The sequence below is a fragment of the Xenopus tropicalis genome, chromosome 8 (genome assembly GCF_000004195.4).
Source record: "Xenopus tropicalis strain Nigerian chromosome 8, UCB_Xtro_10.0, whole genome shotgun sequence".
Lineage (NCBI taxonomy): Eukaryota > Metazoa > Chordata > Amphibia > Anura > Pipidae > Xenopus > Xenopus tropicalis.
The window spans coordinates 109,196,853-109,214,173 of NC_030684.2; the positions used below are offsets into that span (position 1 = coordinate 109,196,853).

General features: G+C 40.6%; 1 protein-coding gene across 1 annotated transcript; it reads right to left on the minus strand.

Moving 5' to 3' along the window:
* Positions 1 to 207: 207 nt before the first annotated feature.
* Positions 208 to 1,368, minus strand: clec14a (C-type lectin domain family 14 member A). Its single transcript, XM_002935345.1, has one exon. The coding sequence runs from the start codon at positions 1,366 to 1,368 to the stop codon at positions 208 to 210; it is 1,161 nt and encodes a 386-aa protein (XP_002935391.1).
* Positions 1,369 to 17,321: the final 15,953 nt, after the last annotated feature.

Consider the following 17,321-nt stretch of genomic DNA (forward strand, 5'->3'; position numbering starts at 1 on the left):
ACACACACATATATACATTTCTCTACCAATTATTGCTTCCTGAACATGACTTTTGACTTTGCCTTCATTCTAGTAAGAGTTTTTGACCATCTCTTTTTACAGGTGTAGTCACATGAGTTCTATTGTAGGCTTGTATCCAAAGCCAACTTCTTCCTCAGTAGAAATGTTTAAACTTACAAGCATTCAGTCTCTCTTTCAGACTCAGAGTCATGGTACTTCTGCCTTGTCCTGTGTGTCTTCATCTTCGCTCGATGAATGGTCTGTGGAGTCAGTTTCACTGCCCTTGGGTTCCATGGGGACTATTGATTTTTTCCTTGGTGGTTTCTTTTTTCTTACACACATTTGGATCCCACCCCACAAAAGCATTGCCAGTATTCCTAAGGCCACCAGGCCCAGGATCAAAGGAATAATTAATCTTTCAAACAAAGTTTCATCATCAACCAATGGACCTGTGGCATTAGATTGGGCAGGCAATGTAGTAGTTGTAAATGTCACATTTACTGGGGAAAAAGAGATATTAAATGTACATTTGCCCTGACACGGGCTGCCTCCATCTAGGCAAGGGCATGCAGTTACTTGTATATCTGGACTTTTACTTCTGTTATATATCACAGTGTTAGATGTAAAAGGTGGCAGGGTGCAAGGAGGGGGCACATAGGCAGGGTTCAAGCACTCTTCCAAGCAACTGACCCCATTCCTTTCCCTACATTTTTCTGTCCCTCTTCTATTACCATTCAGCCCAGCACAAGAGCATTGAGAATTTGTGCATAAAAAGTGAGACTTTTCAGCTTTACATGCCAGAGACACATTGCCTTTACATCCCCCGCAGTGTATAATAATTGTTGTCTCCTCTGAATATATATCAGGTGCATCCTTGTCAATGAAAGGGGGAAGCATTTTTAAGGGTTCTGCTAGATCTTTAGAAGAAACCTTCCAGGAAACCTTGGAACGACAGACCGAGGCAAAGGTTTTTTTACAAGGATAGTCCTTCCAAACCAAGCTGTGATTCCCGACCTTTAAAGCAACACAACGTTTACTAGTGCATGACTTTTTAGGCATGCTTTCCCAGTGCTCCAGAGATGAGTTCTCTCCTCCTGAAAGCCAGACAAAGCCCTTGAGTATCTTTTGTTCTACTACACATTCCCCTGTAGGCTTGGAAAGACCAATCCAGAAGAAATATGTATCTTGAATGCCATTAGAAGGACTCAGGAGTTGCAAAATTTCCCATTCTTCTTGTTTATCCTTCATAGAAGCCAGTATCCCTTTAGATCCACATGAAGAGATTGCATCCTGAAACTTCTGCTGCTTGGTGAGGATCCTATAGCAATTGCCAGAGTGAAAGCAGTGGATATCTTCTTTGAGAAACATGGGTGCCATGCACAGACACCCCACAAGCAGTAAAAAGGCAGACCGCATACCTTTCATTTCTCAGGCGCATACTAACACTGAAGCATGACCAACATCCACAGCATTCGGAAGTTTGTGAGGATATGATAACCCGGCCTGAGAGCACAGCTCTGAGAAACAGGAAATATGAGGTAACTAAATCCTACAGGGTGTGGGATGGCGAGTATACAATGGACTTGGTTATCCAAATTCCATGGCATTTATAAATGGCACAGACTACTTTTTGGAGACCTTCCTGATGCTTGGAAAATAAATAAAGCAATGCCTTAAATTAGGGTAGATTTTTGTTTAACACCCAAATATAAATATTACACTTAAATTGAATTCAAATTAAAATAAAGTTTGCAGTAGTGATGAGTGATCTGTCCCGTTTGGCTTTGCCGAAAATTCGCAAATCTTTCAAAAGATTCGCGAAACGGTGAAAATGTCACGTGGCAAAAAAAAAATTTCCATCCGTGACTATTCTTCTAATGCGCGACTACTCTTTTGATGCCCACGACTATTCTTGTGACAATTTTTGATGCGTGACTATTCTTTCGACGCCCACAACTATTCTTGGACCCGCGACTATTCTTTTCACACCAGCGACTTTTCTCGCGCCAATATTTGGACGCGCAACTATTCTTTTGACACCCACGACTATTCTTATTATTTTTGCGAAGGTTTTTGGGCGCACGGCAATGGCGAAATGCGAAATTGGCGAAATTTGCAGCAAATCCATGCCTGGCGAAACATTTCACCCATCACTATTTTGCAGTTGTATCATCACCTTTCCTTTCTTTGCTTTATCCCCTTTTCTACGATTAAAGCTTCATTATTTTCTTGGTGTCTTTCCTTTATTCCGAAGCATTGCCCATTACCCTGTGTCTATCCTTCATCTATCTTTATTATAGCTTGTTGTCTCTCTGATACACTCTCTGGCTGTAGGTCTTTGTTTATTCTATGTCCCTACGCGCCCTTCACCTTACCCCTTCTTTATGCTTTGAGCAAACTTCTGCTCATTTTACAATAAAACATAAGGAATCGCCTTAGGGGCACACCTGGCTTGCTGTGCAACTTACACCTCAATGGACAATGAATATTCCACCAACAGTTAGAGTTGCTGAGGTCAGTTTCATGGATCTGAGCCTTCACACTGTTTGAGAGACACATTAATAACATTGTACTAGAATTTTTTTTAGAGAATTGTAAAATTTGAGCTGCCAATCTATATATATATATATTAGCAGCACATTTCTACATATGTCAGCACACCTAAAAACAACCCCATTGCTACCTATTATGATCACTTCAAATTACAGCAAGGGCAACATTTACACCACTCAGCTGACAACGCATTTATCCCTGTTTCTGGATTTTAATTATGTGAATTATGCTATTCCAAAATGAAGGCTGTGGGGTTTGCTTTATGGTGCTCAGGTAAAAGGCATCTAAAATGCCATCCATATTCTGGCCACCCCTTGCATGGCAGGCACAATTGCAATTCTAGGTAAAGTTACCAGATTATTTGAAAATTTAGGACCACATATGCTGGTGGGGCGCATCAGTTTGTATTTATAATAAATTGTAATCATCACAGCCCATCTAGCAGGATTTCCTCGACATGTCCCTGAATTTCAAAGTGATCTAATAAGCCTACTTTTCTAGGGACCTAAATACTCGAGCCTTTCATATGCCGCTTCCTTCCATTAGGAAACCATGCACTTTTGGCAAAAACATGGCATTTTCACCTCCTGCTTGCACTTTGCACCTTTTCTTCAGGTTTATGATGGTTTGAGAGTGATTAGCTATGCTTTTCCATCCTGCCGGTGTAATGTTTTACTTAACCTATTTTTCTCCCTAAGATGGCATTGACATAATATGAATTTCCCCTAATGTATGTAAAGGATTTAAAAGGGCTGCATGGTTTTACAAAAGCAAAAAATAGGCTTTGTATGCCAAGGACAACAAATGACATTTCTTTCTTACTTTATATGTAAGTAACCATGGTTACTTATTTTCTACCTTCTATTTCTGTCTTTTTTTCATGAGTGGCTTCTGCATGAAAGCTGGCGTTTTTCTCTGAGGGCAAATTGAACTTTTTTGGTCCCCTTAGTGAGTTCTCAGGAAACATACTCTTCGCTCTCTCGCCCCCCACCCCTGTGGAGAATTTAGCTAATCTGGCTTGGTACTAGTAGGGTACATTGGCGACCTTAGAAATAGTAATGACTGACTTTTTAGAAAGCTCTGCTCATGTTAAGAGCTCAGTGAGGCAAACTAATTGGCTTAGCAGAGATCCTGTTGTTCTGTACCTGCTGTGAGAAAAGACCAGCCATACAAGATTCTATGGATAAAAGCAGATGCACACGATTATTACAATGAGGAGCAGCTCAGTTCAAAAGCAATTAATTGCTTTACAGCTGCTCTTTTAACAATGTATTGCTAACAGTGCACTAGTGAAACAACTAATAACTTATCAGCCGAATAACTAAAAAATGTATCAGCCTTAAAAATAAAAACGTATCAGCCTAATATAGGAGAGGAGCATATTCTGAACTGACACCTCTGCCTCCTACTATAGGCATAGCTATTAAATAGTTATTAATTATCCACAGGAAACCAGACACAACAGGTTATTGAAGAAGTGGAAGGCAGGGGACAAAGTCCAAAAAACAGGGCTGCAAGCTGCCTTTTTTTGCACTTAGCACCAATGCCTGTTACTGTAATAAAATTTGCCTGCTCACATGAATACAGCATTTCCTGCATTTGGCAGCTCTGCATGCATTAGGGTTGGTTAGGAAGGGTAGGGAATGGTAGGTGTCCCCCCTTCCGCCGCCTACTGATTTTCTAACTTGCATGTCATTCAGTAGTTGTGAATGCAGGCAGCATTGGGGTCACAAAATTACTGGCTGCTCTATGGCAAGTAAGAACAAGGCTGGCTCAATGCAGTGCTTGCGCTCTTATGTGCACTCAGTTTTGCATCCATTTTAGTGCTGGTGCACTTGCACATTTAAATTCTGACAGTAAGCTTGGGAAAATGAATCATGACTAACCCAATTATTATACACATTTGAAAATTATGGCTAGGAAGCAATAGATTCACAATAGATGTTGTATATATATTTAATTAATTTGCACGCTGTAATGGGACTAAAATGCTTGGCTACATGCACCAAGATCTATTGCCACTGCTCAGCAACCCAAGTGCTGTACAACTTGGGAATCAGGTCTTCAAACAACCCTTATTGTTGAAGAAATCAATATAAGTGTGTGTGTGCGTGTGTGTGTGTGTGTGTGTGTGAAACATCCATTAAAGATCAGATGGCATATGAACTCCATTAGACAAACATTCCTTTGCTTCCACTCCTTTACTGAAAATTGTTTCCACCATTGCCGATCATTGGGTGCTAACTTCAATATGCGGTGGACTTGGCCCATAGTAGCCTACTTTTGAAGATCATGCTTTAAGTTTGCAAAAAAAGGTATTATCTGTCAAAACTGACCTTGATCCTGAAATTGCTTTCTTATTGCTTTCTATTTTTATATAAATCAGGACTCTGAACTTGTCTCTTCTGGTAACAGATTATTTTAGGTGCAGGATTATTTGTGTTTTACATACAGAACATGATTTACTGGATTTGCTGCATGATAAAGTGGAGAAACATGTGACCATTTAGGAAAGAACAAAAAAAAAAATCTAAATTGTTTCACAAACCCTTAATTTACATTCTACCTTCTATTCCCCTACAGTGTGCCCTGGACCGGCCTAAGAGGTCTATAAACCAAACATTTTTATAATTATGATGACAAGGCCTCCAGTGGCATAAATAGACTTTATTGGCACTGCAAAAAAAATTTTTAGGGTACCCCTATCCCCTAAACCATGGGTGGATGAACTATTACACCCTGCCAGGCAGTACCGCCGCTCCCTATACGCAGAGTACGCACTCTGCGTAGGGCACCAACTCCCAGGGGGGCACCCAAAGAGTACCGCCGCTCCCTACGCAGAGTGCGCACTCTGCGCAACAACATACCAAGTCTTCGCCATCGGCTCCTTCTCTCTTATGCCGCGGCAACACGCCTTTTTATAAGGTTGCGCCCGTGCGTACGACGTCACACGTCAGCGACGAGGCGCAACCTTATAGTAGTGCCTGTTGCCGCGGCATAAGAGAGAAGGAGGGGCTGACGATCACTGGTCTGTTGGGGGTACTTTCTGTGGGGGCAATTGGGGGCACTTGGGGGCTGGCTACTGTCTATGGGGGGTACTGTGTATGAGGCAATTGGGGGTACTGTTTATGGGGGCACTGTTTATGGGGGCAATTGGGGGTACTTCGTATGGGGGCACTGTGTGTGGGGGCTACTGTCTATGGGGGGTACTGTGTATGAGGCAATTGGGGGCACTTTGTGTGGGGGCTACTGTCTATGGGGGGTACTGTGTATGAGGCAATTGGGGGCACTGTGTGTGGGGGCTACTGTCTATGGGGGGTACTGTGTATGAGGCAATTGGGGGCACTGTGTGTGGGGGCTACTGTCTATGGGGGGTACTGTGTATGAGGCAATTGGGGGCACTGTGTGTGGGGGCTACTGTCTATGGGGGGTACTGTGTATGAGGCAATTGGGGGCACTGTGTGTGGGGGATACTGTCTATGGGGGGTACTGTGTATGAGGCAATTGGGGGTACTGTTTATGGGGGCAATTGGGGGTACTTTGTATGGGGGCACTGTGTGTCGGGGCTACTGTCTATGGGGGGTACTGTGTATGAGGCAATTGGGGGCACTTTGTGTGGGGGCTACTGTCTATGGGGGGTACTGTTTATGGGGGCAATTGGGGGTACTTTCTATGGGGGCAAGTGGGGGCACTGTGTATGGGGGCTACTGTCTATGCGGGGTACTGTGTATGAGGCAATTGGGGGCACTGTGTGTGGGGGCTACTGTCTATGGAGGGTACTGTTTATGGGGGCAATTGGGGGCACTGTGTATGGGGGATACTGTCTATGCGGGGTACTGTGTATGAGGCAATTGGGGGCACTGTGTGTGGGGGCTACTGTCTATGGAGGGTACTGTTTATGGGGGCAATTGGGGGTACTTTCTATGGGGGCACTGTGTGTGGGGTCTACTGTCTATGGGGGGTACTGTGTATGAGGCAATTGGGGGCACTTTGTGTGGGGACTACTGTTTATGGGGGGTACTGTGTATGAGGCAATTGGGGGCATTTTGTGTGGGGACTACTGTTTATGGGGGGTACTGTTTATGGGGGCAATTGGTTCTATTTTGGCCCCTATAGTAGGTGGTTTTTTTTTTTATTATTTTATTTTTACGTCCGTAATATTTGGGGGAGGGGGCACTAAAGTGAATTTCTGCTTAGGGCACCCATTTGGCCAGCAGCGGCCCTGCTACCAGGCCTTCAATCTTATAGGGCCACCAACAACCCCTACCTCTGCTGTTTCTTTTGTAATAAACAAAAGCCTTCTGCATAGGGTTCTTTTGTACTTATTCTACTTATACATATTCACATTTTAGCCTACAATGTATAATTAAAAAGGCAACTTTCGCACTTTCGCATTAAATGCGCTGAGTGAAAAGAAGAAAAAGTGTGACTTTTATAATCTCAAACTTGTTTACACTTTGGAAAAAAACAAACTGTTTCATAAACCAAAACCACTACAGCAGAATATAATGAAAATAAAATGTAACATAGAACTTTAACTAAAACTTGTGTTATATGTGTCTCCCTGATGAAAAATTCATTTATCATAAATGCATTCATTCTTGTGCATTTTCAAATAAAACATATCCATAATCTTCTTTAAAATGGATCAGTGGTTAAGAGATAAAATAAAAGAAGCCATAGAAGGGTTTTTACTACTGATGAGCGAATATTGGCGGACAGCTATTCTTTTGTCGCGCGGCTATTTTTTTTGTTGCAACAAAATTTTTGGATGCGGCGAATCCATGCCTGGCAAAACATTTCGCCCATCACTAGTTTTTACTGTCCCTCCTCATATTATTGCTATCCCATCAAATAAAAGCAGTTGAGTTTGTACAATCTTTCCCGTAGTCAGTTGCAAAATACATTGAAGTCAGTGGGCGTTGTTTTACAGCGACTTTATTGCAGTGATTTTCAATGGTGACTAATTCCACATGAAACAAATTGGAGTCTATGGATGACTTTTTTTTTTGCTGTAAATTTTTCTGTCCACAATACATTGGAGTCTATAAGTGTTTTTTTGGTGGCAACTTTTTAATGAATCTACACCTGGTCAAAATGTTATCATTGCTAGTGCAGGACAACTGCATCTTAAGTATAGTGTGTATATATCATTCATATGCCAAATACTGTAAATGACGCCAAACTGACTTCAAAACTATTCAGTACCGGTGTGTCCAATTTGCAAGAAAGTGCAATCACAATTGTGGTCATTTTGACACATTTTGGTACAACTCCACCTTGTGACCACCACAATGCTGGAATTCTGGTATAAAACACTGCATTATGAGGAAAAACATGGCGACTGCACTTGAAATTGCACTTTGCTCACCGCACTTGCAGATGTAAATGAGCCTTTCTGTCTTGTGTCTTTAAAGGAACAGTAACACCAAAAAATGAAAGTGTATAAAAGTAACTAAAATATAATGTGCTGCTGCCCTGCACTGGTAAAAGTTGTGTGTTTACTTCAGAAAGTCTACTATAATTTATATAAATAAGCTGCTATGTAGCCATGGAGGCAGCCATTCAAAGGAGAAAAGGCACAGGCACATAGCAGATAACAGATAAAACACTATTGTTTTCTACAGAACTTATCTGTTATCTGCTATGTACCCTGTGCCTTTTCTCCTTTTTTCCAGCTTGAATGGCTGCCCCCATGGCTACACAGCAGCTTATTATATAAATTATAGTAGTGTTACTGTAGCAAACACACCAGTTTTACCAGTGCAGGGCAACAGTGCATTATATTTTTATTACTTTAAAGCTCTTTCATTTTTTAGTGTTACTGTTCCTTTAAATATCTGTCTGATTGGATATTCATGAAACCCATCTAGAACTGGACACAGCATAACTTAAAGCAAACAATCTGTGTATGGCATGTTAATGGGGGCAATTCTACACCCATTTTTGCACCTAGTGCTTTAGAAGCAGTATTCGGCATCAACATAAGCTGTAAATGGGAATTGTATTTTTTTTCCTTATGGAAACTAAAGGTTGTGCTTTTCTTCACAATTTGTAATTTCTTAAGAACTTTTTGTGGAAAATAGTGATTTTTTTTTTCTCCATTTATTATGTGGCAAAACTGTGACAAATTCAAAAGTAAAAATACATCATCTACAGTAAAAGCTGTCGAAGTCAGGTAGAAGCCAATGGCAGCTGTCCTTTTTCAGTTGGCTAACCTTTCTTTGCTTTGTGGTTTTAGAGGTTTCAGGGTTTTATACTTTTTCATTTGTGCAACAAAATCAAAAATTTGCGTTGTTAGCATTTGTTTCATGTTTTTTCATTCATGCCTTTTTTAAAAGGCTGTTTTCATAAATCACTTGGCATTTGTGGTTTTAGAGAAAATTAGTTTATTTGTGGTTTCTAAAACCACTAAAATGGGAATGTTGAGAAATGCCCCCCCCCCCATGTTACTTTTATGTGTATTTTTGCTTATGATGTCCTGGGTGCCTCTGCTTTCCTGCATAGTGGACTAACAATTTTGCCTGGTGTTAATTCTGTAGACAATAATTAAAAATCCCTTTCAACTGGTTGCCAATGTCTCTCCTGGGTTGGATCATTTCCAGGGAAACTACAAGCAACGTTCAGATTGGGCTGATTAGGGGCATAAATCACGTGCCAGAGGGCTGACAGAAAACAAATATTAATGAAAACAGCTCTGCACCACAAAAGGGAAAGTATATTTATTTAGCTGCCGGCTCTTTTCATTTGCACTTGAATAGGTGGAAGCCTGCGTAAATGCATTCATGGCAATACAGTGCTATTACTCTGCTGAGGTCAGACATGAATCTCTGGTAGTACCATTATCTGCTCATATTGAAACTGAAACAAATAGAAATCACAGGCCATTCAAGGACTGAAATGTCAGCTATAATAATAAAAACACAATGGTAATTAATTTCAAATACATGGTATATATGAGCTAAGCAGGATGATAGATCAGTATACAATATAAGCTGATATTTTATGCATTTTCCTAAAAATGAGAAAAGAGAATCTAGATTTCTATAATACTAGTAATCTTAGTGCCACGTGAACTTATACAGCTATGCTTCTATGTCTTAAAAAAACTATTAAACAAGTGGGACAGCTGGACTGGAATTTTACAGGCCTGGCTGTTAAAAATGATGCTTGATGCCAATGTTATTATAAGGAACAAGGTTAATAATAGGAAGGCCATATTTGCCCCAGAGTAGATTAATATATTACACTTCTTATCCAAAGCCACACTGTATTATGGATTCTGTACAATAGCATCTATAATAGATTTCACCATTCGTCCCACCATAATATCTTATTTTCTCAACAGAAACGTATCTAATCAATCACATTGTACAAGTACATTGACCCCAAACTAGAGAGAGCTTGTTCCTCATGCCTATATGCCTAAGCTATGGGTCCGGGGACTATTAATGCTGATGCTTATGCCATTAATCACAATGTTACACCCATTGTCTAACTATATAATGTTTTTCCGGGCCCTATAATGCTGGGGGACTCCCCTGGTGTCGTCTTCTTTTTTTATTACTACAGCAATTAGTCATCATTTACATGAGTACCTGCCTACAATCTAATGTCTCCAACACATTCCTAATAAACACATACTGGAGTCGAGTAAGTTTAGAGAAATATTTTTTTGAGTGTGGGAGGAAACCCACACAGGCATGAAGAGAACATACAAACCAGAGATTCAACCAATAGTCCAATGGATGCAGGAAAGATTGTTTGTAGACTACACTGACATTTAGAGCTGAATCATCAGATATAGTAGAAACAAAAGCATTCTACCCCTATGTGGTGATTCAGTACTAAACGTTTGCCAGTGCTTAGGCGCCTTCAAAGGCACCTGATTAAAATTTTCCAACCAGCCTGATCAACAAGACAACCAATATCCAAGGCTGACATTGGTCACCTCGTCTCCAGCCATACAGTTACCAATTATTGTACAAAATGAAATTTTGTAAGATAATATCGGTGTGTATAGCGACTTCAACAGCTCAGCTAATGCCAGATTAAAGTTTGTGCTGTGGAGGCTTTATCCAGTCCTGTACTGAGCCACGCTGATACTTCCTTCCCGGCTTCCATGACTCATATGTTAAAAAGCTGGAAATGTGGAAACTTACACAATCCACGTTCCAGATCACAATTACAGTGCAGCCCTAGACACATCCTTGTATTGTTATTTCAAGTCATTAAAAAGATATAATTTAAACACCACTGTGAACAAAAAGCAAGAGGTCAGGGATGTACAATGAAATACAGTAAACATCTTTACTGCAGAGACTTACTGAAGCCCTAGAACTGTACAGTCCATTTTGGTGTGAGAGGCAAGGGAGGTACCTGCCTACAGCAGTAACATGCGTAATACCCTTACAACAAAAGCATTCTGGTTATGGTACTTAGTAGCTATTATTCTCACCATGCTTTACACACTGCCTTCACACTGCTGTAATATTTCTGTTACATTCCTTTTTTTAACTTTTCTAATCTTTCCACATGAGATGTACATTATCCCTTCTCTGCAAAGAGAATGATCTGTTTCACTGGTACTGCAGCATCTATAATCACTTCAAGATCAGAACTTGCTTTGTGTCAAAGAAGAGAGTAAGTAGGGCAAATTTAGAAGAAAGCATTATACAGACATTGCTACATTTTATAGACCTATGGTGGAGAAATAAAATGGTTAATGGGAATTGTTCTTGACTGGGGCCCAATGTGAGACCGTCTAATACTCTAGAACAGTGCTGTCCAACTGGCGGCCCGCGACCCCCCTCTGTGGCCCCCCACGTGTCTGGCTGTTTTGATCGCTTACCTTTGTGTAAGCTTTAAATGGTATCAGTATTGAGATTAACTGCCCCCTGCATGGTTCACACCTCCAATTCAGGCTGTAATTCCCCTGTATTGTTTTAACATGTAATCCCCTGTACTGTTCCCACTACCTAATCTCTGCATTGTTCATCCACTGTATTGTTCACACCTCAGGCTGTAATCACCCACATTGTTCACCTCTTCACACCTCAGACAGACTGTAGGAGCTGTGCCAGCATTGTGTCACTGTATGTACTGTGTATGGCACACACAGGCAGCATAGGGCAGGCAGAGTATGGCACACACAGGTAGCATAGGGCAGGCAGAGTATGGCACACACAGGCAGCATAGGGCAGACAGAGTATGGCACACACAGGCAGCATAGGGCAGGCAGAGTATGGCACACACAGGCAGCATAGGGCAGGCAGAGTATGGCACACACAGGCAGCATAGGGCAGGCAGAGTATGACACACACAGCAGCATAGGGCAGGCAGAATATAGAACACACAGGTGTAGCAATATGTATGGGGATAAACAAAGGTGTTAGGGGTAGACATATTGCACACAGGATTTGAATACAAGGGCTGTATAATTAATTTACACATTCTTGGTAGTTCCTGACTACTTCAAAGTATTATCAGAGACTCCAAGTCAAGTAGTAGACGTTTATCTGTAATTTTATGACCCAGATACTAGTTTTACCTACTTCAAAGAATCACTTATAATCAAATGCAAAATAAGTTAGGTCTATACAGGATGCTTCTATTATTCCTAACTTATATGCTAATGTTCAAGGTGATCTAACAGCAGGATACCCCGAGAAACAATCTGTAGAAGGGGTCTTTTGTATTTCAAAGTGGAATTGTTTATACAGTTGTTATTGGTAAAGAAACATCTAAAGAAATTAGTTGGTTCAACTAAAACAATGAGATTAAGATACACGTTTAAACTTGTTGTGAGCCAATCAGAACCATTCCCCATTTTGGTCAATGAGATAGAAACAGTATAACCAGGGAGCTGGATTGCTGATTTTTCAGAAGTAAGGTTAGGGAGAAGTCCTGAAGGCTGATCCCTATAGAACAGATCCTGTGGGCATATTTAATGGAACTCTGTATCATTTGCTGTCTCTGGGCTGGATAATCGAAATAAATTAGCTTCATCTCTGGAAAAGAACCGTGGTTGTTTCCTTTTACCTCGTTGTGGTAAATATTGGAATATCCAGTATATTTGTAATAATATACTACATCTACACTATACACAACAACAGGCAGCATAGGGCAGGCAGAGTATGGCACACACAGGCAGCATAGGGCAGGCAGAGTATGGCACACACAGGCAGCATAGGCAGGCAGAGTATGGCACACAGGCAGGAATCTGCCTGCCCTATGCTGCCTGTGTATACCATACTCTGCCTGCCCTATGCTGCCTGTAGGAAGTGAAAATGGAAGAGGTTTGTTGTGGAGTTTGTTAGCAGTTGGAAATAGCCATTAAATGGTCCCTAAGGTGTGTAATTATGTGCTGGGGGTTGCTGTGCTATTCACAGGGGAGGTGGAGGCATATGGATTTAAGGGTGTGTCTTAATATGACATAATATAATTCTTTCACAAATGAATGATGGTTGATATCCCTGCAGTGAGCAACAACCATTTGGGTTTTTGCTGCGCTACCACCATTAATGTGGGCATGGTCTTGTGATAACATGGGTGTGGTTTGAAGTGCGTGTGGTTTAAAAAGGGGAAGTGGTCAAAACTGGCTTCCATTAGTGGCCCTCCACTATATATGAGAAATTCTGGCCCTCAGCACCACTGAAGTTGGACAGCACTGCTCTAGAAGGTCTGTCATAACCTGGTGGTTAAGTACTACATCAGTGAACTGGTCAGGTTAAGCTTAGGTTTATGTTGGCTAATCTTCCTCAATATGGTTTCCACTTGTGGCTCTCACAAACCACCAATAGACTTGTAGTTCTGCCCTCTTTCTATTTAAGACACACACTTATACCAGTGATGGAACGTTATTCCTACTAATCCTGAAAGCAAGGGGTGGTGAGGAACGGAACTAGTTTGCAGTTGCTGTCCCACAAATCCAGGCCTGCCCATAATTCCTTGCTGAAATGCCTCTTCGTCTTGCAGTGCTCTGCCTGAAACCAGATGCCATGTCCCCAAAACAAAATAAAGTTCTACTCTATAGAACAAAAACTAATAGCACAACCTACATACAATTTTCAAACTGCAATATGATGAGTGCTAAATATTTGCAGATATGAGAGCCACTTAATGAGCATGTATTACAAGAAAAGAAAGCAATATACTGTATGTATTACACAAATGAAGGGTTATGTTTTAGCTCTCTTCCAGCCAGTTGAAATTAGGTGTTCACCATTTCTGGAGGAAACTTCATTCATTATTGGCGATAAATGATGATGGGCTCCTAGTGTCCTAGTCAAATCACTAAAGGAGTGCAGCATTGACCAGTAAGCCACTGTAGGACCAGCCAACTGCAATGGTACAACTATGTGGAGGTTTTTCTGCTTAAACAAATTAGTTGAATGAATATCCAGATTGTTACCCTACAATATGTGGGGATTTGACGGGGCAGGGACCTCCTTCCTACTGTGTCTCATACCAAAGGGCAATTAATCTCTCAGTATTTATACTTATTTATTGTATTTATTATAACACTTGTCCTCCCTTGTGTAATTTTGTATATTATAAGACTGTACAGCGCTGCCTATCCTTGTAGCACTAAATTTATACATACATACATGTGCTGAGGCAGTGGGCAAGCTTTTTGTAATGTAATTTTTTCAGGTTTGGCTTTTCTTCTCTTGCAGGAATCCAAATGTTTTAAATTGTAATTGTTTCGTATTGATTTTATTGTTTTTTTTATTGCTCTGATTGTATTGTTTTAATAAAGATAAACTACAATGGAATGTTTGTATTATTGCTATGGGAACCTAGGGACTGTATTTAAGCAAACAAGAATATAAAACAACCTCTGGATAAAGCCTTAGCAAATGCAAAACAACATTAATCAAACCTGTGACATATTTAGGTAAGTAGTTAGGGCAACACCCCCCCAATCTTCATATAGAGAAACTGCTTGATTTAATACCTTTAATACACCAGAAGACTGCAATGTAGCAACTAGGGAGGCAAGGCAGGGCCAGCAGACTGGAAATCTGAGATAAGTACTATATAATGTATATCAGCATAAGGATGGTTGCATGGAGGCTGAGCCTCCCCAAACCTTTCTGGCTTTAAAAAAAAATCTTTACTGATTTGGGCTCAGTTAAACCCAAACGAGTGTCCCCTTAAATGTCTGCATAGGAATTGAACAAAGTGAACAGGCCCAGAGTTGTGGGCAGGCTATGCTTAGGGCGGCAAGGATATAAGGGTGGCATGCTGCCCGCTGGCTGCGTCTGCTTTGGGGACTGGATGAGATTTGTGCAGCCAATCCATAAGGGAGATGTGGGAAGTGAGTGCATAACAGGTGGGAGCACAGAGGAAGCGAGCAGGCTGGGGCCGGAGGAGAGAGCAAGTGAGCAGGGGTCCGGGGGAACGAGTGGCCTAGGGGCACACAACTAAATTCGTCCCTGAAGGTGAAGACTTTTGCCTTACAACTTAGTTTACATTTATGTGTGGCATATTTAAGATGTAATACTTAATGGTGTTGATTGTATATTGTAAAACATGTACCTTTATTTACCCTTTTAAAGCATTCAAATGGTCTTAGTTGTGAGGCAATTTTAATCAAAATGCAGAAATGTGTGAAACAGCTTAAAAATAAGTAGTGCCTGCCTTGATATGGCCAACTGTAACATATAAGTACCATAGAACCAATGAATATTAATTAAATAAAGGAACAAGAGACGTCCACATTTGTGAATGAGTTAATCTTAAGGCTCAATGCAGATGAATTTGGTTTCTTTTGCAAGAAATCTGCAGTGAACCAAAACATATAACACTCTTTATCTGTTTGGATACTGGTACAGTATGTGCAGCGACAGGCGAAATTACAATTTTGTCAGTGCCAAATAAACAGGATGGTAGGGGCCCAAATCCGCTTTTTCTCTGATAGTGAATAAACTGCTGCATGCAACATTAGCTTTATCCTCCCCAAGCATAAAAACCACCCTCCGCCTATGTGTAGAGGGGCGAGGGGGACAGTATTCCATAGGTCGCCTCAGCATTAGTGTCCGAAACACCCCTGCTCAAAGTATAATCCTTCTGTTTTACTAGCTTAGAAAGGCTAATTGGATCCTGATAAAAACTGGACTTAGTATGTGTGAAATGGATAGGGTTGTTATACTGTAAGCGCTTCTTAAGCAGTGGCTGATGTGAATGATGTATAATCTCTGAAAAACACTGCAGCATATGTTGGTGCTATGTAAATAATGCTAATAAAGATTCTGTGTTGAAATTGAGTCATTGGTTGCCCTTCCTTTAAATAATATCATATGTATAATGATATACAATATTTGTAATCTGCAAATGACTCCATGTAAAAAAGAAAAACGTAGCATATGTAGCATAACCAGTAAAAATGGTAAAAAAAGCAATAAAAATATATATTAGTGAACATATATAGATAAAATAAATAGTAAAGTGCACTATATTGGCCCTTTCAATACCCAGTCCTGATGCGATCGCAGCGCACAGGAGTAAGTAAACATTCAAAAACTTACGGCAATTATTATTTCTGGCTTTGTTAGATGATTTTAAAAGGTCTATTAAATGCGGCCGCTGTTAACTTCCTTCCCAAATTCATTTTCAGCCTTTCACAGGTCTATGTGACCTTTCAGAAAGGATAATGAATATTTGTTCCTGAGCACTATATCCTCATCCATCAAGGGCCCCGTATCTCTAATTTGGTAACAACTACAAATATGAACTCGCCTTTGTTCAGTTTTAATTGTCTGGATAAGAAAATCTATGTAATCATCATATAACATTTAGCATATGAATAGTTTGAACATCAGAGGCTGCCGCGCTAGACCACGCATTGCTAATGAACTACCAGGATGTTTCACAGAACGTGCCTAACCAGGGCTTTACATCCATTTACCAGCTTGTGAGGTATTAGTGTATGGGAATAAATGACTGCGGTATAAATGATGGGGCTAAATGCTTGCAGTGCGTTCCTGGCTAATCATTGCTTCATTCAGAATAACAAATAAGAGCACATATCCATTTTAATTTTGATCTGTATTATTTTCCAAATGAAAAGAAGTGGCACTATACCTTTTTGATCAACATGAATTCAATAATTAGGGCTTGTGCTGAATATACTTTTTGCCTATTGTTTTAATTTAAAAAAAATGTAATTGTTATTTCTAGAGCGAAACAGGCAGACAGGGAAGCTCCTCCATGTTTGGTCCTTGCAAGGCAAATAATTCCATTACCAGTACCCATATAAACAGAAACCCATTATGAATGAACTTTGTTTACACTGAGATGCATTTCTCTCTCCTAAACCATCTCCTTCCTATGCTTTCTCCATGGCCTTATTCTCTCCTCAAATTCAGTCACCAGTTTTGTGTTCATTTTCCATGTTTATCTCCTTGGTGTTCATCCCTGGTCCCATCCTACCAATATCTACCTCACCCTTCTGTAGTGCTCATGGTCCTTTTTAGAGCAACTCATTCCCATCTCCTAGTTAAATCCCTAGTTAAGTCATTAATTCTTTCCCTGACAAACCATGATCTCTGGTTCCTACCAACCTAAACCACCTTCCATTAGTGCCAGTTTTTCCCTGGTACCCATGCTCTTTTCTAAACATCTTGGCCCAAACCACATAAAATTCCCTGGTTCTGCCAGAGACCCGTTGGGTAACCAATGCCCATGTACATTCCCCAGCCCTTTTTCAGAACCAATAACTTTCCTTGCTGTTTATCCTCATTTTCCTCATTTTATCCTCACTT

What these genes read in the sequence shown, in the direction of transcription:
- clec14a (XM_002935345.1), bottom strand. Translation starts at nt 1,368, where the DNA reads ATGTTTCTCAAAGAAGATATCCACTGCTTTCACTCTGGCAATTGCTAT.